Raw genomic sequence first — 20730 nt, forward strand, 5'->3', positions numbered from 1 at the left:
AGTTTGGGCTTTTATGAGGCTGTAAACCAAGCGTTGAGCAGGAGCCAGCCCTTCTTCCGTCTTCCTCACTGTTACTGAGAGGCGGGGTGGGGAGAGGAAGGGAAGGGAGAGGCGGGGAGGGGAGAGGAGAGGCAGGGAGAGGAGGGAAGGGGCAGGAAGGGGAGGGGGGAGGGGAAGGGAGAGGCGGGGATAGGAAGGGGAGGGGCAGGGAGAGGAGGGAAGGGGCAGGAAGGGGAGGGGCAGGAAGGGGAGGGGGAAGGGGAAGGGAGAGGTGGGGAGGGGAGAGGAGAGGCAGGGAGAGGAGGGAAGGGGCAGGAAGGGGAGGGGGGAGGGGAAGGGAGAGGTGGGGAGGGGAGAGGAGGGGCAGGGAGAGGAGGGAAGGGGTAGGAGGGAAGCGGTAGGAAGGGGAGGGGGAAGGGGAAGGGAGAGGCGGGGGTAGGAAGGGGAGGGGCAGGAAGGGGAGGGGGAAGGGGAAGGGAGAGGCGGGGAGGGGAGAGGAGAGGCAGGGGTAGGAAGGGGAGGGGCAGGGAGGGGCAGGAAGGGGAGCGGGAAAGGGAAGGGAGAGGCGGGGAGGGGAGAGGAGGGGCAGGGAGAGGAGGGAAGGGGTAGGAGGGAAGCGGTAGGAAGGGGAGGGGGAAGGGGAAGGGAGAGGCGGGGAGGGGAGAGGAGGGGCAGGGGTAGGAAGGGGAGGGGCAGGGAGGGGAGGGAAGAGGCAGGAAGGGGAGGGGGGAGGGGAAGGGAGAGGCGGGGAGGGGAGAGGAGGGAAGGGGTAGGAGGGAAGGGGTAGGAAGGGGAGAGGAGGGGCAGGGAGAGGCAGGGCAGGGAGAGGAGGGAAGGGGTAGGAAGGGGAGGGGGGGAAGGGGAAGGGAGAGGCGGGGCAGGGCGGGGGCAAGGTGGGAAGGGGAGGGGGGAGGAGGGAAGGCGCAGCGCGGGCCTCACCATGGTCAGGTAGTGGTACTCGGAGGGCGCGCCCAGGCACAGCAGGTCCTTCTCCTCTGCGCTCATGCCCATGAGCATGCAGTAGAAGATGTGGTAGTTCCGCTCCTCCGGGGCCTGGTGGGGAGGGAGTTCCAGGGAGCTTGTAAGCATCTCGCCTGAGGCTACGGGGCCTCAGGACTGTCTCCTGCCCCCACCGCTGTCCCAGCTTCCTTCTTCCTCAGCGGGTAGCGCTCCGGCATTGACCTGAGGGATGGCCATGCCTGGACGCTGTCCTCCTCCAAGGCCAGCTCATCCTGACTGTTCTGCGCGGAAAGGCCACCTTGCCCTTGGAACTCGTCACTCCCCGGGGCTTCCCTGCATCCTGACCGCTCCTTGCAGCCCGGAGTCACAGGTGAGGCAGTGAGTCCAGATTCAGACACGGGCCCTCTGACTCAGAACCCCGGACTCTTGACAGTCTACGGCGAAGCCTTCCTATTCACCTTGTGACCCCCAGGACCTGGCATCCACAGGTTTACCTAGCTGGGCCTCCGCATTTTTAAACATTATTATTTTTTTTTTTTTGCGGTACGCGGGCCTCTCACTGCTGTGGCCTCTCCCGTTGCGGAGCACAGGCTCCGGACACGCAGGCTCAGCGGCCATGGCCCACAGGCCCAGCCGCTCCACGGCATGTGGGATCTTCCCGGACCGGGGCACGAACCCGTGTCCCCTGCATCGGCAGGCAGACTCTCAACCACTGTGCCACCAGCGAAGCCCTAAACATTATTTTTAAACTTTATTTCACATCCCCGTTGTGAAATTCAAACAATTCCAAGTATAGAGCGTTAAAGGGTGAGTTTCTTTCTGCCCCAACTTGCCACTCCTCAAATGACCTTCTCAGAACAGTTTGATGGTCTGTGTTCCTTTGTAGACATCACTAATGTATTTACTTAGAGTATATCTATAAAAAGTTTATTTTTTAGGCAAGCACATACTTATTGTTCTTCAGCTTCCTCTTTTTTTCATCTAAACGGGTCTCTTAGCCGTCTGTCTACACTGACACAGACACACCCCCTCAGCCTTTGAACTGACCCAGCATTCCACAGTATAGATATGCCAGAATTTTTTATCTTCTCATGGACAGGACTTGTCTCTGATCTGCTTTAGAAATCTCCTGTCCATTCTGGGGTACCTCTTTGAGGAACAAATTCTCTGAATTCACCAACCACCGTGCGAAGAATTACAAGCTTCTGGAAAGGGCAAACTTTGGAGTCAGAGAGACTACCTTCTACTAGTTCTGTGACCCTGGGTAAGTGACTTAACTTACCTGGACTCAGTTTCTTCATCTCTACAATGGGGAGAAAGAGACCCGTCCCTCATGGTTGTTGTGAAGGTCTAATGAGATAATGCAGGGGAAACACCTGGCACCAGATGGGGGTCACTAAAGGTGAGCTTCCTTCTTCAGCTTGCCCAGGTGTCTGTCTGTCCTAACACACAGCGCCAGTCCCTTTGGTGGCATATCCCCAATCTGAAACATCGTGTGTGTGTGGTACATGTGCGCTCATGCACACACGTGTTAGGGGTTATACCATCATATGAGAGAGCACCTTACCCCCAACAAAGCCGTGTTAACTCAGCCGATGTGGCTGCCACACTTTGGGTTCCTTGTTACCCAGGACTGTCTACTTGATTTGTGGGGCGCAGTGCGAAATGAAAGCATGGGGCTTCTTGCTAAAGAGTTATTAAGAATTTCAAGATGGCAATGACAGAGCATCAAACCGAGACCGGGCCCCTGCGAGTACAAGGCCCTGTGTTGACGACACAGACCACATGCCACCTCATTTCCTGCAGGTGGTCTTTTGGACAGTGTCATCTAGGTCCTCCTGCCAGGGGCCCCAGCACACCTGATGATACATGCACCCCCAGATGGGGACTGGCCTGGCCTCAGAATTAATTCTAGTAGAGGTGAAGAGTAGTAAGCACCAAAGGATGAGGCCAACTATACAGGTGGAAAATTCGAAAGAGAAAATCCTTGAATAAATCATTTCCTTGAATATTGGGGAAGGACCATCATTATCCAATTCTAAGGGCCCTTGGCCCATCTCGGACCAGGGTTCAAGGACAGCAAGCTAAGGCCTATGGGAGTCTGGGGCGGAGGAAAGGACGGGTGAGAGTGATGGAAGGGACCCCTCTTGGAAGCCTCCCCAATCCCCTGACTCCCATCCTGGGGTGGGAGGAGGTTCCCCCAGGACCAGTGCGGCAGGCGGAGGCCTTACCTGCCGGCAGACCCGGGATTTCTCCAGGAGAAATTGCTCGATGCACGCCCCCTCAATCACCCCACTGGAGTTGAAGTAGATGTCGATGTACTTCCCAAAGCGGCTTGAGTTGTCGTTTCGGATCGTCTTGGCATTTCCGAAGGCTGAGGGCCGACGGATGATGCCCATGACGGGAGCAGAGAAGAGAAAATTTACTTTTACTGGGATCCTCTGGGAAGGCTTCTCAGAGGAGGTGGCCAAGCCCAGACTCGAAGGATGGGTAGGATTACACTGGACAGCGGTGGCAGCCGAGGGTTTGCTAAGAGGAAGGCAAAGTGCAGCTAAAGGTTCGGAGGTCAGAAAGCATGGGGTGTGCTTCCAGGGAGGGAAATTCGGCTGGACCATAGGATACAGGAGGAAAGCAGTGGAAGATGGATGGAACCGTTAGCAGGCGGAGCCAAGTAGCGCAGAGCCTTGAATGCCAAGCTAAGAAGTTTGGCATTAGTCCCACAGGTGATGGGGGAAGGGGGAAACCTTCTGAGGGAGTGTGGAGGCTGATTTACATTTTAGAAAGATTGCTCAGGCTGTAGGGTGGAGGCTGGGTTAGAGAGGGCAAGCTCGCAGAGAGAGTGGCAAGAGCTGGCACGGGTCAGAGCGCAGATAAGGAGCTTAGACCAGATGGCATTTGGGCTGCAGCACGATCCGAAGTACATTCCATACAGCTGTTTCTGCAGGGTTTTATGATGTGACTGCATTAAGAGAGGTCCTTTGCACACACATCCTCTCCTGCACACATAATTGAAAAGAATAGAGGATCTGTCTACTCTTATCCGTAGAATGCCTTTGGGATCCTTCCATGTATCAATAATCCCTTCCCAGCATTTCACAAATTGATTTCATGTCGGAGCCCTTTGCATTTTATTTTTTAGTTTTTGGCTGCATTGCGCGACATGTGGGATCTTAGTTCCCTGACCAGGGATCGAACCTGCTTCCCCTGCAGTACGAGCGCAGAGTCCTAACCACTGGACAGCCAGGGAAGTCCCTTGGAGCCCTTTTTAAATCCTGAGAAGTCGCTAAAAGAGTATGGCTTATCCTGCCCTTCCCCACAGGCACCTCCTGGCAGGAAGGTGCCAGCCCACAGGTCCTGGAAAGGAGGCTGGTCCCGTGGGTGACTGCATACCTTCCAGGATGGGGTTGGCCTCCAGGACCTGCTGCTCAATCCACGAATGCTGGCTGCTGATGGTGGCCAGGAACTGCAGGATGAGCTTGGTGGTCTCTGTTTTCCCTGCTCCAGACTCGCCACTGCAAAGAGGGCATGCAGGAACGTCAGTAGAACAACTAGTTTTCAACACCTGTCAGCTCTCCTGCAGACCCATCATATGCCCGCTTTCTGGGCCGGTCTGAACAAGGATGTTCTCTCCCTGTGCAGAAATCCCACTGCGTTCTCCCTGACGTCCCCTGCCTACTCTGTGTTAGTTTATTAGTGTGTTCATCTTTCCTGCTCGACTATGCAGGTATGGTTGTATGTGGTTCATTCCAGGGTCACTGGCACAGTGTTCAGTAACTCCATGAATGAATAAGACCGGGTGATGCAATGCCCTGATAATAACGTTCTCTCTGTGAGCGGTGAGGTCATGCTGCCCAGAGGGGGAACTGCATGAGCCTTTCGGGAAAGCAGTCTGGCATAGGTATCAAAACGCTTCAAAATTATTCCGCCATCAGTCTAAGGAAAGACTCCTAAAATCAGAAAAAGCCTTCTCCACAAAGCTTCCTGCTCATTGAAGTGTTATTTATTTATCATTGCGATTACATGGGAAGCAACAAAAATGGGGGAAATTAGTTACAGTCCATCCAGTCAGAGAACATTGTGCAGCCGCTTAATCCAGGTCTGCACAGAGCCTGCAGTCACACGAGCAACGCTTACTAGTTAAGTGAAGTGGTAAATGTAGGCAGTATTCAGTCACATTTTAACCAAGTGGGTAGAGGAAGCTTTTTCTTCCAAAAATGTCTGGCAATATTTTTGCTGAGAATATTTTTCTGAAATTTTCTAAAATTTTCATAGTGAATATATAATAATTTCATAATGGTAAAATATGAAAACCAGTTGTTTTCATATTTTAGGGCAGTGCAGTGGTCAAGATAGTGCTAGAGAAGGACCTTGAGGACCCTGAGCTTGCCTCCTGCCATGAGCCCCCCAAAATTACAACTGTTTATTTGTTTAAAAGATTTATTCATTATTTATTTATTTATTTTATTTTTGGCTGTGTCAGGTCTTAGCTGCGGCACGCGGGATCTTCGTTGAGGCATGTGGGATCTTTCTTTGTGGCTCACGGGCTTCTCTCTAGTTGTGGTGGGCAGATTTTCTCTCTCTAGTTGTGGTGCTTGAGCTCCAGGGCGCGTGGGCTCTGTAGTGTGTGGCACACAGCCTCTCTAGTTGAGGCGCGTGAACTCAGTAGTTGTGGCGCGCGGGCTTAGTTGCTCCGCGGCACGTGGGATCTTAGTTCCCTGACCAGAGATCGAACCCACGTCCCCTGCATTGTAAGGTGGATTCTTTACCACTGGACCACCAGGGAAGTCCCCCCAAATTACAACTATTTACAGAGAAATTATTGATGACAAAAACTGGACAACTAGAGGAAAAGAAATTCTTTAACTAAATACATAAAGAAGGAATCACAGCACAGGGAACTGGACTCAATATTCTGTGATAACCTACATGAGAAAAGACTCTGAAAAAGAATGTATATATGTGTATGTATAACTAAATCACTTTGCTGTATACCTGAAACTAACACAACATTGTAAATCAACTCTACTCTAATAAAATTAAAAAGACAAAAACCCCAAAACAGCAACAACAACAAAACAAAACAAACAAAAATATTTGCTTAATTGTCTTGGGACCAAATGTTAAATGGCATTATGTTTAAAGAATAAAATACATTTAGTTCACAGTTAAATTACATCAACTCAAAAACAAAAAAACAACTAAACCAACAACAACAAAGAAGGAACCACAATGAGATGGTAGGAGGGGCAGAGATGCAGTACAGTCAAGCCCCACACCCCCGGGGAGGTGACCCACAAGTGGAAGGATAATTACAATTATAGAGGTTCTCCCCAAGGAGAGAGGGGTCTGAGCCCCGCACTGGGCTCCTGAGCCAGGAAGACAAACCCTCACGATGTTTGCCTTTGAAGGCCCATGGGACCTACTTTAAGAAGAGCCAGAGAGCTGTGGGGGATAGAGACTCCACTCCTGAAGGGCGCACACAAAACCTCACACTGCTTGCCTGGGGCAGAAGCAGTGATTTGAAAGGAGGCTGGGTCAGACCTGCTGACCTCGGAGAGTCTCCTGAAGGCAAGGGGTAACTGCAGCTCCCCCTGGGGACACGGACACTGGTGGCAGCCATTTGGGGAGCTTGCTGAGCAAGTGGACACTGGGGCTGGGGGGTGCCATTGTGGAATCCTCCCTCGAGCTCTTTAGTGCCAAGACGTCAACAGCCTGTTGCTGCCAGTGCTGGGACATCTCAGGCCAAGCAACTGCTAGGTGGGGACACAGCCCCACCCACCAGCAGGAGGCTGCCTTAAGACCCCCCAGACAGCTGCCCTAGGACCTGGCTCTGTCCACCAGAGGACTTGGAACCCAGCCTCACCCACCAGTGAGCCGGCACTAACCTCAGGACCCCTGGGACCAGCTCACACCCACCAACAGGCCAACACCAACCTTGGAAATCCCCGGGCCCTGCCTACCAGCAGGTTGACACCAACTCTGAGACACCTTGGGAACCCAGTTCTGTCCACAGTGAGCCAGCAATAGCCCCAGGACACCCTGAGATCCAGCCCCCCTCACCAACAGGCCGAAGCCAGGTTTGGGACACCCCAGACCCTGCAGCTAGCCATGGCGGGAACTGGCCCACCCATCAGCTAGATACACCAGAAGGAACAGCAGTAGATCAGATGATACAGAGACATGGATCAGGAAGCTGGAAGACAGAGTAGTGGATCCAGGAAGCTGGAACAGCAGTAGATCAGATGATACAGAGACATGGATCAGGAAGCTGGAAGACAGAGTAGTGGATCCAGGAAGCTGGAACAGCAGTAGATCAGATGATACAGAGACATGGATCAGGAAGCTGGAAGACAGAGTAGTGGATCCAGGAAGCTGGAACAGCAGTAGATCAGATGATACAGAGACATGGATCAGGAAGCTGGAAGACAGAGTAGTGGATCCAGGAAGCTGGAACAGCAGTAGATCAGATGATACAGAGACATGGATCAGGAAGCTGGAAGACAGAGTAGTGGATCCAGGAAGCTGGAACAGCAGTAGATCAGATGATACAGAGACATGGATCAGGAAGCTGGAAGACAGAGTAGTGGATCCAGGAAGCTGGAACAGCAGTAGATCAGATGATACAGAGACATGGATCAGGAAGCTGGAAGACAGAGTAGTGGATCCAGGAAGCTGGAACAGCAGTAGATCAGATAATACAGAGACATGGATCAGGAAGCTGGAAGACAGCATCAGTAGCCACTGATGCTCGACAGGAAAAAGAATGAAAAGAAATGAGGGCAGTTTAATCTGGGACCACATCAAGCATATTAACGTTCACATTACAAGGGTCCCAGAAGGGGAAGAGAGAAAGGGGCAGAAAACATATTTGAAGGCATGATAGCTGAAAATTTCCCTCATCTGGGAAAGGAAACACACATCCAGGTCCAAGAAGCACTGAGAGACCCAAGCAGGATCAACCAGTGAGGGCCACACCAAGACACATTGTCATTAAAATGATAATGGGATGAGAAGATATTAAAAGCAGCAAGGGAAAAGCAACAAGTAATATACAAGGGAATCCCATACGGCTGTCAGCTGACTTTCCAGCAGAAACTCTGCAGGCCAGAGGGGGTGGCACAGTATATTTGAAGTGAGGAAAGGGAAAACATACGACCGAGAATACTCTACCCAGCAAGGCTCTCGTTCAGATCTGACGGAGAGATCAAAAGCTTTACAGACAAGCAAAAGCTGAAGGAATCCTGCACCACCAAACCAGCTTTACAAAAAATGTTAAAGGGAGTTCTCTAAGCAAAAAAGGAAAGGGCACTACTAGACACTGAAAATTATGACAGGAAGAACGCTCATGGTTAAAGGTAAATGTACAGTAAAGGTAGTAAGTCAACCACATACAAAGCTAGTAGGAGGGTTAAAAGACAAAAGGGGTTAAATCCACAATAAGTAGTCAAGGGATATACAAAACAAAAGGATATAAAATATGATGTGGAAAATAGTAAATGGGCGGGGGTAGTAAAAATGCAGTGTTATTAAAATATGTTTTAGCTTATGAGATCAGCAACTTAAAGTAATCATGTATATATGTATGATTATGTATGATATATCATGTATACGTATGATTATATACATGATTATATGTATGATATATGACATACATATCTACATAGCAATATATAAACCTCACAGAAACCACAAACCAAAAATCAATAATAGATACACACAGAGAAAAATAAAGGAATCCAAACATAATGCTAAAGATAGTCCTCAAATCACAAGGGAAGAGAACAAAAGAAGAAGAAAGGAACAAAAAGAACTACAAAACAACCCGAAGACAATTAGCAAAATGACAATAAGGACATACCTATTAACAATTACTTTAAATGTAACGGGACTAAATGATATATATACGATGGAATATTACTCAGCCATAAAAAAAGAATGAAATTTTGCCATTTGCTACAACATGAATGGACCTAGAGGGTATTATGCTAAGTGAAATAAGTCAGACAGAGAAAGACAGATACTGTGTGATTTCCGGTGGAATCTAAAAAACACAACAAATGAACAAACAGAACAAAACATCAACAAAGTTATAGATACAGAGGACAAGCAGGTGGTTGCCTGAGGGTCAGGGGTGTGGGGAGGAAAGACATAGGTGAGAGAGATTAAGAGGTACAAACTTCCCGTCACAAAATCAATGAGTCACGGATATGAAATGCAACTCCTGACCAGTTTTGTTTCCCTTCCTGTACTGTTTTGAAGCAAACCTCAGACAAATACGGTTTCCTCTGAAAATGTTAATTTTTTAAAAAAGTTTTGATCCAAATGTCCCCGATCACTATGCCAGGGGAGCCAGTCAGGAGAACACCCCTGCATGTAGAGATGACTCTGAAGGAAGAGGGCTCAGGTGCCTCTCTCGCGCCCCGGGGAGGCAGTTGGACTCAAGTGATGCTTGTCATGCAAACAGCCACCCGGGTGCTCTGTGCTTTTCCACAGGCACTGCTGTCCTGGCGGTGAGGCTTCCTGGCAAGACATCGCTCTGTCTTCTTTTCCCAGAGCCCTGGGTTTAAATTCCCTGTTTAACAGCTGTGCGTCTCTAGAAAAGAATGTCAACCGGTGGGAGGTTTCCCCAGCAGTAAAACAGGAATAGGAGTATCTACTACAGAGAGTTGCTGACAGCGTGAAACATGATAACCTAAGCTGTAGGACTTCGTTCCAGTCTCTGTTCCAAGGTCCCCTCCTCAGAGAGGCCAGCCCGATCTGCCCTTTTACCTAAAGCAGCGGCCCCATCACTCCCTTTCTCCTCTTTCCCTGCAGTGTTTTCCTTCAAAGTTCTTATTACCCGCGGAAACAATTTGCTTGCTTATTGCCTGTCTCCTCTTCTAGAATGTAAGGTCCACAAGGCAGCGATTTTAGTCCCTTTCCTTTGCTGCTGTCTCCTCATGTTAGGACAGGACAGGAGACAGAATTGGAGCACAAAAGAACCTCGAATGAATGAATGAATGAGTGAATGAATGGGTGAATGGATGGATGAGTGGATGAATGAACAAATGCATGAGTGACTGAGTGAATGGATGACTCTACTAGAGAACTAAGCAAGGTGTCCTGGAGCCAAATTCCCTCTCCCCGCTTTCTTTCCCGCTCTGCCTCCCTTCCATGGGTACCAGGAGGGCAGAAGGCAGAGAAGTCAGGCCAGGCCCGAGTCTCTGAAGCAGCAGCATCACCTGGACTGGAGAGGGACACATCCCTTCTGGGCCCAAGTACCTGAGATCTGTCCTCCCTGAGACTTGCCCTGAGGGTTTTTTTTTTTTTAAGATATTTTGATGTGAACCATTTTTAAAGTCCTTATTGAACTTTCTACAATATTGCTTCTGTGTAATGTTTTGTTTTTTTGGCCCTGAGGCATGTGGGATCTTAGCTTCCAAACCAGGGATCGAACCCATGTCCCCTGCATTGGAAGGCGAAGTCCTAACCACTGGACTGCCAGGGAAGTCTCCCTGAGGTTGTTTTTGAGGGGCCTCACCTGTTGGATCCTTGCACCCCAAGTGCCTATCTTGGGTCCCATTTGTAAACCAACCCATCCCCACACTTCCTTCCTTGTCTCAGGAAATATTCACAGAAGGCTGGGGTGGTCCAGGCCCTGATGATACAGTGGAAGAGCAGGTTCTGACGGAAGGCAGCCTCAGAAGGACTTTGTGGCCGTGAAGGGGGGTGTTTGCCGTTGAACGGGAGCCCCTAAATCACACACTACTCTGGAGAGGTTTTGGGAGAGGAGATGCGCCCTCCTTTATGAGATGCTCAGAGGCAGTGTCTGGCCCACCTGCCCGCCCAGGACCTCACCTGATAATGCAGCACTGGTCCATCTTGTGCTGCTTCATGTTGAAGTAGCAGTTGTTTGCGATGGCGAAGATGTGCGGTGGCAGCTCGCCCACGTGGCGCTTGTAGTACAGCTGCACCTGCTCCACGGTGTAGAGGGGCAGCGCCTGGTACGGGTTCACGGCCACAAGGATGGAGCCTGTGTACGTCTGGGGAAGGGAGAAGGTGGTTAGTGACCCCTACTCTGAGGATCAGCGCTGCCTGGCCCTGATCTTGGCCTTGGATGCCACCCTCCGAGGGCCACCAGGGCTGGCTGACTGTGGCGGGGAGGCGGGGTCTGATTCTGGACCGAGAGACGAGACCCTCAGCAGCTCAGATCCTTCACCAGGAAAGAGAGCTCCCAGGCAGGCGTGCATTCACAGGGACGTTAAATGAGGTGGTCGTGCTTAATGTTTGGCACTCTGTCTGGTATTCAGAAGAGGCTTGATAAAAATGGACTGAATGGGGCTTCCCTGGTGGCACAGTGGTTGAGAGTCCGCCTGCCGATGCAGGGGACACGGGTTCGTGCCCCGGTCCGGGAAGATCCCACGTGCCGTGGAGTGGCTGCGCCCGTGAGCCGTGGCCGCTGAGCCTGCGCGTCCGGAGCCTGTGCTCCGCAACGGGAGAGGCCACAACAGTGAGAGGCCTGCGTACCGCAAAAAAAAAAGCAGTGGTTAAGAATCTGCCTGCCAATGCAGGGGACACGGGTTCGATCCCTGGTCTGGGAAGATCCCACATGCCACGGAGCAAGTAAGCCCGTGTATCACAACTACTGAGCTCAGCGTGCTGCAACTCCTGAAGCCCGTGCGCCTAGAGCCCGTGCTCTGCAACAAGAGAAGCCACCGCAATGAGAAGGCTGCGCACCGCAATGAAGAGTAGCCCTGGCTCGCTGCAGGTAGAGAAAGCCCACGTGCAGCAACGAAGACACAGCGCAGCCAAAAAAAAAAAAAAAAATGGAGTGAATGTATGAAGCAAGTCTTCACCTGCCTTTCACAGGGGCCTCCGTGAGGCTGGGCCACCACAGTAGCCCTCCTGGACCCCTCCTGGACCCTCCCACTCATCTGGAGCCTCCACTGGGCCTGCCTGCCCCTCTGGGTTGGGACGGGGACGGCCACCTCAACAGTCATGTCTTCATGACTTGTCATGAAGTCGTGTCTTCGTTTTCATTTTAGGAAGGGAGAGGATAATCTCTCTGGCTCAGGACTATGACAACCACCAGATAAAAGAATGCAAGCATAAGCTCTTTGGAAAAGATAAGCTGCCGTTCAACTTGGATAATTGCTGTTTTTGTCCCAGCAGCTGAGGCTCACTCATCCAAAGTGGACTCAGAGTGCCCCATCCCCATCTCCTTCCCGAGGGTCTCCTCCTTCTCCTCTCCCAGCCCAGCCCTCTATTCGGGGGCCCCTGCTCACTCTCCCACTCCTCTGAGCATCCCAGCATCGGGGCTGGTCAGAGGTCAATGAGCCACCTCCCTCTGAGAAGCCCAGGCAGGTGGTGACTTCCCCAGGTCACACCCACTCACGGCAGGGCTGGTGTCAGTGTTGGAATACCACCTCCCCTGGGAGGTCTGCATTAGAACAGGGATGAGACCCTCCCATCCACCGCTAGGCTTTGGGAGAAGGACCCGCATTTACCTACGCGGCCCTCCTGGTCATCACGCAACTTACTTCATAGGAGGGCAGAGGTCTTCTGCCTGGTGACCCTGTCTCTGCCACATACCTAGGAAGGAACCAGGCAGAAGACTACGCCCCATGGCCTTCGGTCCACTCGGCCATCAGAGCAGGCCTTCCGCTCAGCCACAGAGGAGCGAAGAGGCAGCAGTAACTGAGTGCCTCCTACGTGCCGGGTACTGAGCTGGCATGCTGCATGTCAGCTTTCTGTACGCTCGAAGGCTTTACCCCCCTGCTTCTTTCAGACTGGGGAGCAGAGATCGATGAGCATCCTCATGCTATGAGGGCGTGGGGAGTAGGGACTGAGCCAGGTGTGCCCGGGGCATAGTTTGCTTCCCCAGCCAAGTCAGCACGTGTGGCCCCAGCACACCAGGGGGCCCCATGTGGCCAGGAGGGACTCACGTAGATCTTGTGCTGCCGGTAGCGGATCAGGAGGTTGTGCACCATGCCCGCCTCGTTCAGGTCCCCCAGGAGGATCATGTCATCCACGCCCTGAGCAGAGTTGGGGTGCATGGGGCTGAGGGTGCCAAGGTCCTCTGCTCGGATCCAGTGTTCCTGGAACAAAGGGCACGGGCTTTCCTGAGCGGGGGTTGTCCTGGGCCAACCTGTCCCCCACGTCCTCAATGGATCAGACGATCTAGTGGCCGGCACCTGGCCAGCTTTGGTCTGTGGTGAAGGTCAAGGGATTGGCTCAATCCGAGGCTGGAGTCAGCACACGTCTAGGGCCGAGGGTCAGTGTGCACTGAGGGTCAGTGATTGGGGTCAGGGGCCGTTTGCAGCTGGGGAGCCTCACAGATGGTTGGAATAAAAGTGTGCAAGTGAAAGTGTTCTTTAAATGGCATGACATCATTTTGCAAATAGAAGGTATTATTGTTAACATTTGACTGGCTTCCAATCTGTGGGGCTCACAGGTCACAGTCTAGAATTTTCTCCTTGGAGGCGAAGTCTCCACATGCTTCACTTTGAAGCACCTCAGCAAAGAGGGTTGCCCAAGGAGGACTTAAATGACCAGCTGGACCCCTCACTCTGCACGCCCTTCTCCACTGTCGCTCCCCTGCTGCTCCCCAGCCCCCCAGGGGACGGAGCTCGCTTCCCAGCAGGTCACCCTGAGCTTCCTACTCTCTCTTCTGGGCTGTTTTGTTCAGCGTGAGCTGGGCTTCCTCCATCTCCTCACATTCCAGGGCCTCCCCTCCAGGCATCCTTCTCACCTTTCCCTCCCTCCTCCTGTCCTTCCTGCTCAGCTTCCTTTACTTTGCAAACAGTCTTCCTGCCCTCCCCCTCTCTCTGTCACAGCCCGTTTCCCACTTCACGCTTTCCTGGTCCCCTAATTGTCCTAATTTTCCATCTGCCAACACACTCCCTGCTTCTTCCCTATAGCAGCAGTTCCCAAGACAGACACACAACGTTCACCACGACGGGACTTCCCTGTAGCCTGTCCTGCCACATGGGTCCCTGACTTGGGCTCTGGAATCCCTGGTGCTGGGGGCAGCACCAGAGAAGGGAGGGGGCTCGGGGCCCAGGAGGGGTGGGGGGATGGGGCTGAGAAGGCTGAGCCCCTCAGGAGAGCGAGGCCATACTGACCTTGTAGTCATCATCTTCAACCAAGATCTTGCCAGGCTTTGTCTCTTTGATGATGCCCCCAATGGGCACGCTGGTCTTGTCAGCAGAGGTGAAGTTCAGCCACACGTGGTCACCCTGGAGAGCAGAGAGGAGTCGGTGGTCAGACGCTTGATCCACCTTCCCCTTCCTGCTCAAGACTTACCTCCCCGGGGGGTGTCCCTTCCAACCAAGAGATCCCACGGTGGCTGAGGCATGCTCTCTCCCCCTTCCCCTCCTCCTCCTTTTTCTTTTTCTTCTTCCCTCTCTCCTACCCTGCTCCCAGCCCTTTCTCACTCTTGCCAGGAAGTTAATGGGAGGTGGCAGGGGAAGCTTCCCTGGCCCAGCTTTTTGCAGGAAAGTATCTCTCTGTGAGGTGCAAAAAGAGAGTCTTTGCCCTGCGAATAGCCCTGTAGCACCCAAACCCGTTGGCTGGGGAAAGACAAAGACTAAAATCTCACTAGGTTTGTGCCTGGCCTGCAGCATGGCATTGACCCACATGAACCTCTTTCTAATCCAGGAAAGTTCACGCTGCTCAAAGAGGAGGAATCCCAAAGGAACAAGCAGAGACCCACATGCAAATATACTGACATTCAAAAGGAGGAAATGAGCAGGTGAATAACACTCACCAGGGGGAAACGAACTGCCACAGAGCAGTGGAAAGTTGTGACCAAGTATCTTACCATGATTTCCAAAAAACTTATTGAGGTGTAGAGCTGAGGCACGAGAGCTCAGAAATTAGACGCCGAGACAACTGAAAAGGATGGGACGTGAACTGGCAGAGCTCAAGAAAGAAAGGGAGGAAAAGAAGTAAACATGGGCCAGAGATGAAAGCAAAACTGGAAGCAGCAACAGGGGAATAAGCACTTGCTAAAATCGTAGTAAAGATCATAGAAGACAGGAGGAGACAAGTGAGCAAAATGACAGAGAAAGTTTCAAAGTTAGGATTAGGAAAAAAAGGATAGATATGGAAGGCGGACAAAAGTACTAATAATTGAAGTGCACAAAGAAGAAAATCGGGGGAAAAACCAGAAAAATTACTTAAATATAAAATTCAAGACAACTTTCAAGAAATTAATGAAGCCTTGAATCTATGGATTGAAGACACACCATTGTTTCTTTGAAATAATGACAAAGAAAAATCAACTCTAGGACATAAAGGTATTGGACTAAAAAATTAAGAAATAATTTTTTGAGGGGTAGGCAGACAAAAAGACAAGTTCACTTATAAGGAGATAATTCAGGACAAATTCAAATCATATACGAGGGCCGAACATCTCCTACAAAGATCTCAGGAAGAGAGCAATCCAGCTGTTAGGATGGCCATTATAAAAAAGTACAGAAAACAACAAGTGTTTTTGAGGATGTGGAGAAATTGGAACCCTTGTACACTGTTGGTGGGAATGGAAAATGGTGCAGCCACTGGGGAAAACAGTATGAAGGTTCCTCAATAAATTAAAAATAGAATTACCATATGATCCAGCAATCCCACTTCTGGGTAAATATCCAAAGAAATTCAAAGCAGGATATCAAAGACATATTTGCATTCCCATGTTCATTGCAGCGTTATTCAAAATAGCCAAGCAGTAAAAGCAACCCAAATGTCCATTGGCAGATGAACAAATAAACAAAAATGTAGTATATTCAGTCATCCCTAAAAGTACTTGGGGGATGGATTCCAGGAGCCCCTGCAGATACCAAAATCCATGGATACTCAAGTGCCTTATATAAAATGATATAGCACAATGAATACTACACACCATGGAATATTATGCAGCCTTAAAAAAGAAGGAAATCCTGTTATGTGCTACAGTGTGGATGGACCTCAAGGACATTATGCTGAGCACGAGAAGCCAGTCACAGAAGGACTCATGCTGTATGATTCCACTCATGGAAAGTATCTAAAGTAGTCAAAATCATAGAAACAGAAAGTAGAAAGGTGGTTGTCAGGGGCTGGAGGAGGACAGAAGGAAAATAGTGTTTAATGAGTATAGAGTTTCAAGTGTGCAAGATGAAAACGTTCTCTGTTGCACAACAACGTGAATATACGTAACAATACTGAAATGTACACTTAAAAATGCTTAAGATGGTAAATTGAATGTTATATTTTTTACCACAATAAAAAAAACCAGAAAAAAAATCCAATAATTTTTTTACCCAGCCAAATTGTCTTTCCAGTATAAAGATAACAAACATTATTGAAGATACAATATTTTCCCATAAGCCTTTTGGAAAAAAACGATTAGGGGACAAACTTCAGTCAACAGTGCAAAGAATGAATATAGGTCCACACCAACACACACATCAAGAAATTTCAAAATACTTGGGACAAAGAAAAGATCATAAAAGCTTTCAGAGAGAAAAATAAGTTTTATACAAAAGCTCAAGAATTAAAATGTTGTCCACCTTCTCCATAGCAAGGCTGGAAACCAGAAGGAGTACATGTCTTCACAGTTCTCAGGGAAAATTACATCTATTATGGAATCCTATGCCCAGCTGACATTCAAATGTGAATAAACATATTTTCAGACATGCAAGTTGTTAAAAATACTTCATATGTACCCTTTCTCAGGAAGCTATTACAGGTTGTGTTTGTTCAAAACAAGGGAGTAAACCAAGAGAGAGAAGAACCTTGGGTCCAAGAAAAGGGATTCAGTGCAAAGGAGAGGTGAAAGAAATCTTCAGGATGGTTGTGAAGGAGACCCCAGGACGATTCTGAGATGTGTGCCTCAGAAGTAGAAGATGCCGGTTTAGATATGGCCTCAGCAACGCTGGGAGAAACTTCTTCCTGAGGATGAAACTGATTGAACTCCCAGATGAATCATTTTGAAAGGGCATTGACATATCTGGGAGAAAGCTGGGTGGCGGGGGTCGGGGGAAGGTTATGTCGTCATAAGTACAGAGAAAACAAAGCAGATAGGGCAGAAGGACAATTACAAAGTCTAGCAAAGGGAAGCACAGCACTTCTACAATACATTGCAGGGCTCAGTCGAGAGGAACATTTTCGTTCTTTCTTTTTTTAAACTTTTTATTTTATATTGGAGTATAGCTGATTAACAATGTTGTGTTAGGGACTTCCCTGGTGGTACAGTGGTGAAGAATTCACCTTCCAATGCAGGGGACGTGGGTTCGATCCTTGGTCAGGGAACTAAGATCCCACATGCCATGGGGCATCTAACCCCGTATGCCACAACTACTGAGCTGTAGTGCCTCAACTAGAGTGCACATGCCACAAACTACAGAGCCCACGTGCTCTGGAACCCATGAGCAACAACTACAGAGCCCACGCACCCTGGAGCCTGTGCACCACAACTAGAGAAGAGAAAACCCACAGGCCACAATTAGAGAGAAGCCCACACACCACAGCGAAGAGCCCACGTGCTACAAAGAAAGATCCTGCGTGCCTCAACGAAGACCCTGCGTGCTGCAACTAAGACCCGACGCAGCCAAAAATAACAAAAACAACAACAAAAAAATAATGTGGTGTTAGTTTCAGGTGTACAGCAAAGTGATTCAGTTACGTATATGCATGCATCTCTTCTTTTTCAAATTCTTTCCCCATTTAGGTTGTTATATAATATGGAGCAGAGTTCCCTGTGCTCTACAGTAGGTCCTTGTTGGTTATCTGTTTTAAATATAGCAGTATGTACATGTCAGTCCCAAACTCCCTAACTATCCTTCCCCACCCCTGTCACTTCCCCCCTGGAAACCGTAATTTCGTGTGAGAGGAACATTTTCTTAGATAAAACAGGCAAACTCTGTATGTAGATCTAATGAAAGCTAGGATTTAACAATTTCGGGAGGAAGGAGAGACAGTATGAGTGCTGTGGGCGGGCGTTAGGGGCAAGGAGCTAAGGCCCTTCTCACCTAGTGGGAAGTCAGTAATAGGTGATGCCTGGAACCGAAAACTCAAACAGCCCTGTACACACGTTCTTTAGAGACACAGAGGGAAGTATCAATGAATCGACTAGAAGGTCGAGGTGGTCACCTCTCTGGAAGAGGAAGTGGGGGACTGATTCTTCAAACTGTGTGCCCAAAACAACTTAATAAAACTAAAAGCGAAATGAAAAAGAACAGTAAGGAACAGCTGCCACAAGATGCAGAAGACCAACCTGAGAAGCGTACTAGATTCAGTGAACTAATTGAATCACATCAGGAACCTCAGAGACCTAGAAAAGCTTTCTTACAACAAGGATAAAATTCCAGTGTGAAAATTGCGGCATGCAGCTGAAACAGCGGGCAGATTACCAAAGAGAGAAGATTATCAGTCAAAGACAGATGATGGGAACTTCCCTCGTGGTCCAGTGGTAAAGAATCCACCTTCCAATGCTGGGGATACAGGTTTGATCCTTGGTCAGGGAACTAAGATCCCACATGCCGCGGGGCAGCTAAGCCCAAGTGCCACAACTACTGAGCTTGCGCACCTCAACTAGAGAGCCCACGTGCCGAAGACTACAGAGCCCACACGCTCTGGAACCCGCGCACCATAACTACAGAGCCCACGTTCCCTGGAGCCTGTGTACCACAACTAGAGAAGAGAAAACCCACACGCCACAACTAGAGAGAAGCCTGCACGCCACGGTGGAAGATCCCGCATGCCTCAACGAAGATCCCGCATGCGTCGAAGACCCGACGCAGCCAATAAATAAATGAATACATAAATAAATAAATAAAAAGACAGGTGATGGGTATCTCACAGTGAACTTGATATTAACCAGAGATGAAAAAGAGAAAGACCATTTCCAGTCCACACTTAATGATAAGGTGTCAGGCCAACATGAGCTGGAAAAATAAGCAAAAGAGCTAGAACATGACTTTGGTTCACTCCATTTGGCCAAAGCTCTCCTAGGAAATAAATGAGAAGCCGAGCGCGGAAAATAGAGCTGCTTCATGAACTCTATTGGAAGAAAAAGATGACTGTGCAGAAACAGCTGAATCAGGAGAAGAGTGAGTGAGAAGAGATAAAGCAGACGCTATCAGCTGCAAAGAAAGTCAAGTCTATGTTGAGATTCAAGAAACAGAGGAGGAATTACAGAAAGCAGAGAGATCTACGTGACCTTCCTTGTTCTTTGTGATAAGAAATACCTGACAACCGGCTGCTACCCATGATGCAGGAAGTTCCTTCCCCAGCCTGAGACAGAAATTGCGACAAGGAAACTCAAAGACCCAAGGCCATGGAGAATCCACTTCCGGGAGACCGGATCCTCAGTCTTCCGAGGTGGGCCGGCTCTTCTGGACATTGGCTGAAATGGGCGCTGTGCCCTGATCCCATGTGCCGACCTGCCATGTCTTCTCTTCCCATAGAAAAGATGTGCCTAGAGATGCCTCTGTGCTGCCTTTACTTAGATAAATGAAGGATCCAACCAATGAGAAATACCCTGTCGAGACATTTTTTTTCTGTTCTTTTATTTTTCATATTATTCTATTTTTAAAATTTTTATTGAAATATAGTTGATTTACAATGTTGTGTTAGTTTCAGGTGTATAGCAAAGTGATTCAGTTATACATATATATATATATATATATATTCTTTTTTTACATTCTCTTCCATTATAGGTTACTACAAGATACTGAGTATAGTTCCCTGTGCTATACAGTAGGTCCTTGTTGGTTACCTATTTTATATATTGTAGTGTGTTTTGTCAGGACATTTTAAGCCCTGAATATAAGTGAGGGATTACTGTGCAAGTGTGGTCCCCCTGCCAAAGCCCAAAGGTTGGCCAAGGTCATTTTCTTTAGGTAATACAGTCTGTCTCTTTCCTCCAAACTCCCTGTCTCCGGTATTCTCCTTATAGGGTCTCATTGCCTCTCTTCTTCTTTCCTTGGGAGTGATTTGACTCAGCCTGTGGCAACTCCCACGAACAACCCCTCGATGGAAGAGATGCCATTCTTACCAGTCTCAAGCCCGACATCCTGAGGCAGCCACTCCTGACAACCTGTGTGCGGAGAGAAAGCAGAATGTCAGTCCTTGTGGCCCTGAGTTGGAGCCCTGGACGGCAGGAGCCACATGTGTTCATCAGCGTGGCTCTGAGCGCCTGGCATGGGGCCGAGAAATGACTCTTCAATGAATGGACGGATGAGTCATGGTCCCACCGCAAGTGTGAGAGGAGACGCCCTCAGCTTCATCCATCCTATCTCATCTTTACTGAACGTCTATTTTGCACTTGGCACTGGGCTCAACTGGGAGTGCGGTGGTTCTGAACATCCCTAGGACACCATCCCTGCCGTCCAGAAGCTCAAGCTGTGTCTGGTCAGACATCTGTGAATACCAGTCATCACCCTACACCACACGGAGTGCTGAGGGAAGCAGCCAGCAGAACTAGAGACACAACACACTTGATCTAAACCTCACGGACAGGGGCTTCCCCGGTGGCGCAGTGGTTAAGAATCCACCTGTCAATGAAGGGGACACGGGTTCGAGCCCTGGTCCGGGAAGATCCCACATGCCGCGGAGCAACTGAGCCCGTGCGCCACAACTACTGAGCCTGCGCTCTAGAGCCTTCGAGCCACAGCTACTGAAGCCCGTGCACCTAGAGCCCGTGCTCCGCAACAAGAGAAGCCACCACGATGAGAAGCCACGCACCGCAACGAAGAGTAGCTCCTGCTCACCGCAACTAGAGAAAGCCCACATGCAGCAACAAAGACCCAACGC

At 49.6% G+C, this 20730-nt stretch overlaps 1 protein-coding gene across 1 annotated transcript in view; it reads right to left on the bottom strand.

The window, feature by feature from the left end:
• MYO7B (myosin VIIB) overlaps positions 1–19990 on the bottom strand; it is a gene marked incomplete at both ends in the record, with an annotated part of 75834 nt that extends 55844 nt beyond the window's left edge. Inside the window, 7 exons of the mRNA XM_082841077.1 lie at positions 940–1053; positions 3192–3334; positions 4351–4472; positions 10798–10982; positions 12885–13037; positions 14064–14177; positions 19973–19990. Of these exons, the coding sequence (XP_082697203.1) occupies positions 940–1053; positions 3192–3334; positions 4351–4472; positions 10798–10982; positions 12885–13037; positions 14064–14177; positions 19973–19990 (849 nt within the window). The remainder of the gene's footprint in view (positions 1–939; positions 1054–3191; positions 3335–4350; positions 4473–10797; positions 10983–12884; positions 13038–14063; positions 14178–19972) is intronic.
• Between the last annotated feature and the right edge of the window lie 740 nt (positions 19991–20730).

The sequence above is a fragment of the Leucopleurus acutus genome (genome assembly GCF_964270905.1).
Source record: "Leucopleurus acutus genome assembly, chromosome: 6".
Lineage (NCBI taxonomy): Eukaryota > Metazoa > Chordata > Mammalia > Artiodactyla > Delphinidae > Leucopleurus > Leucopleurus acutus.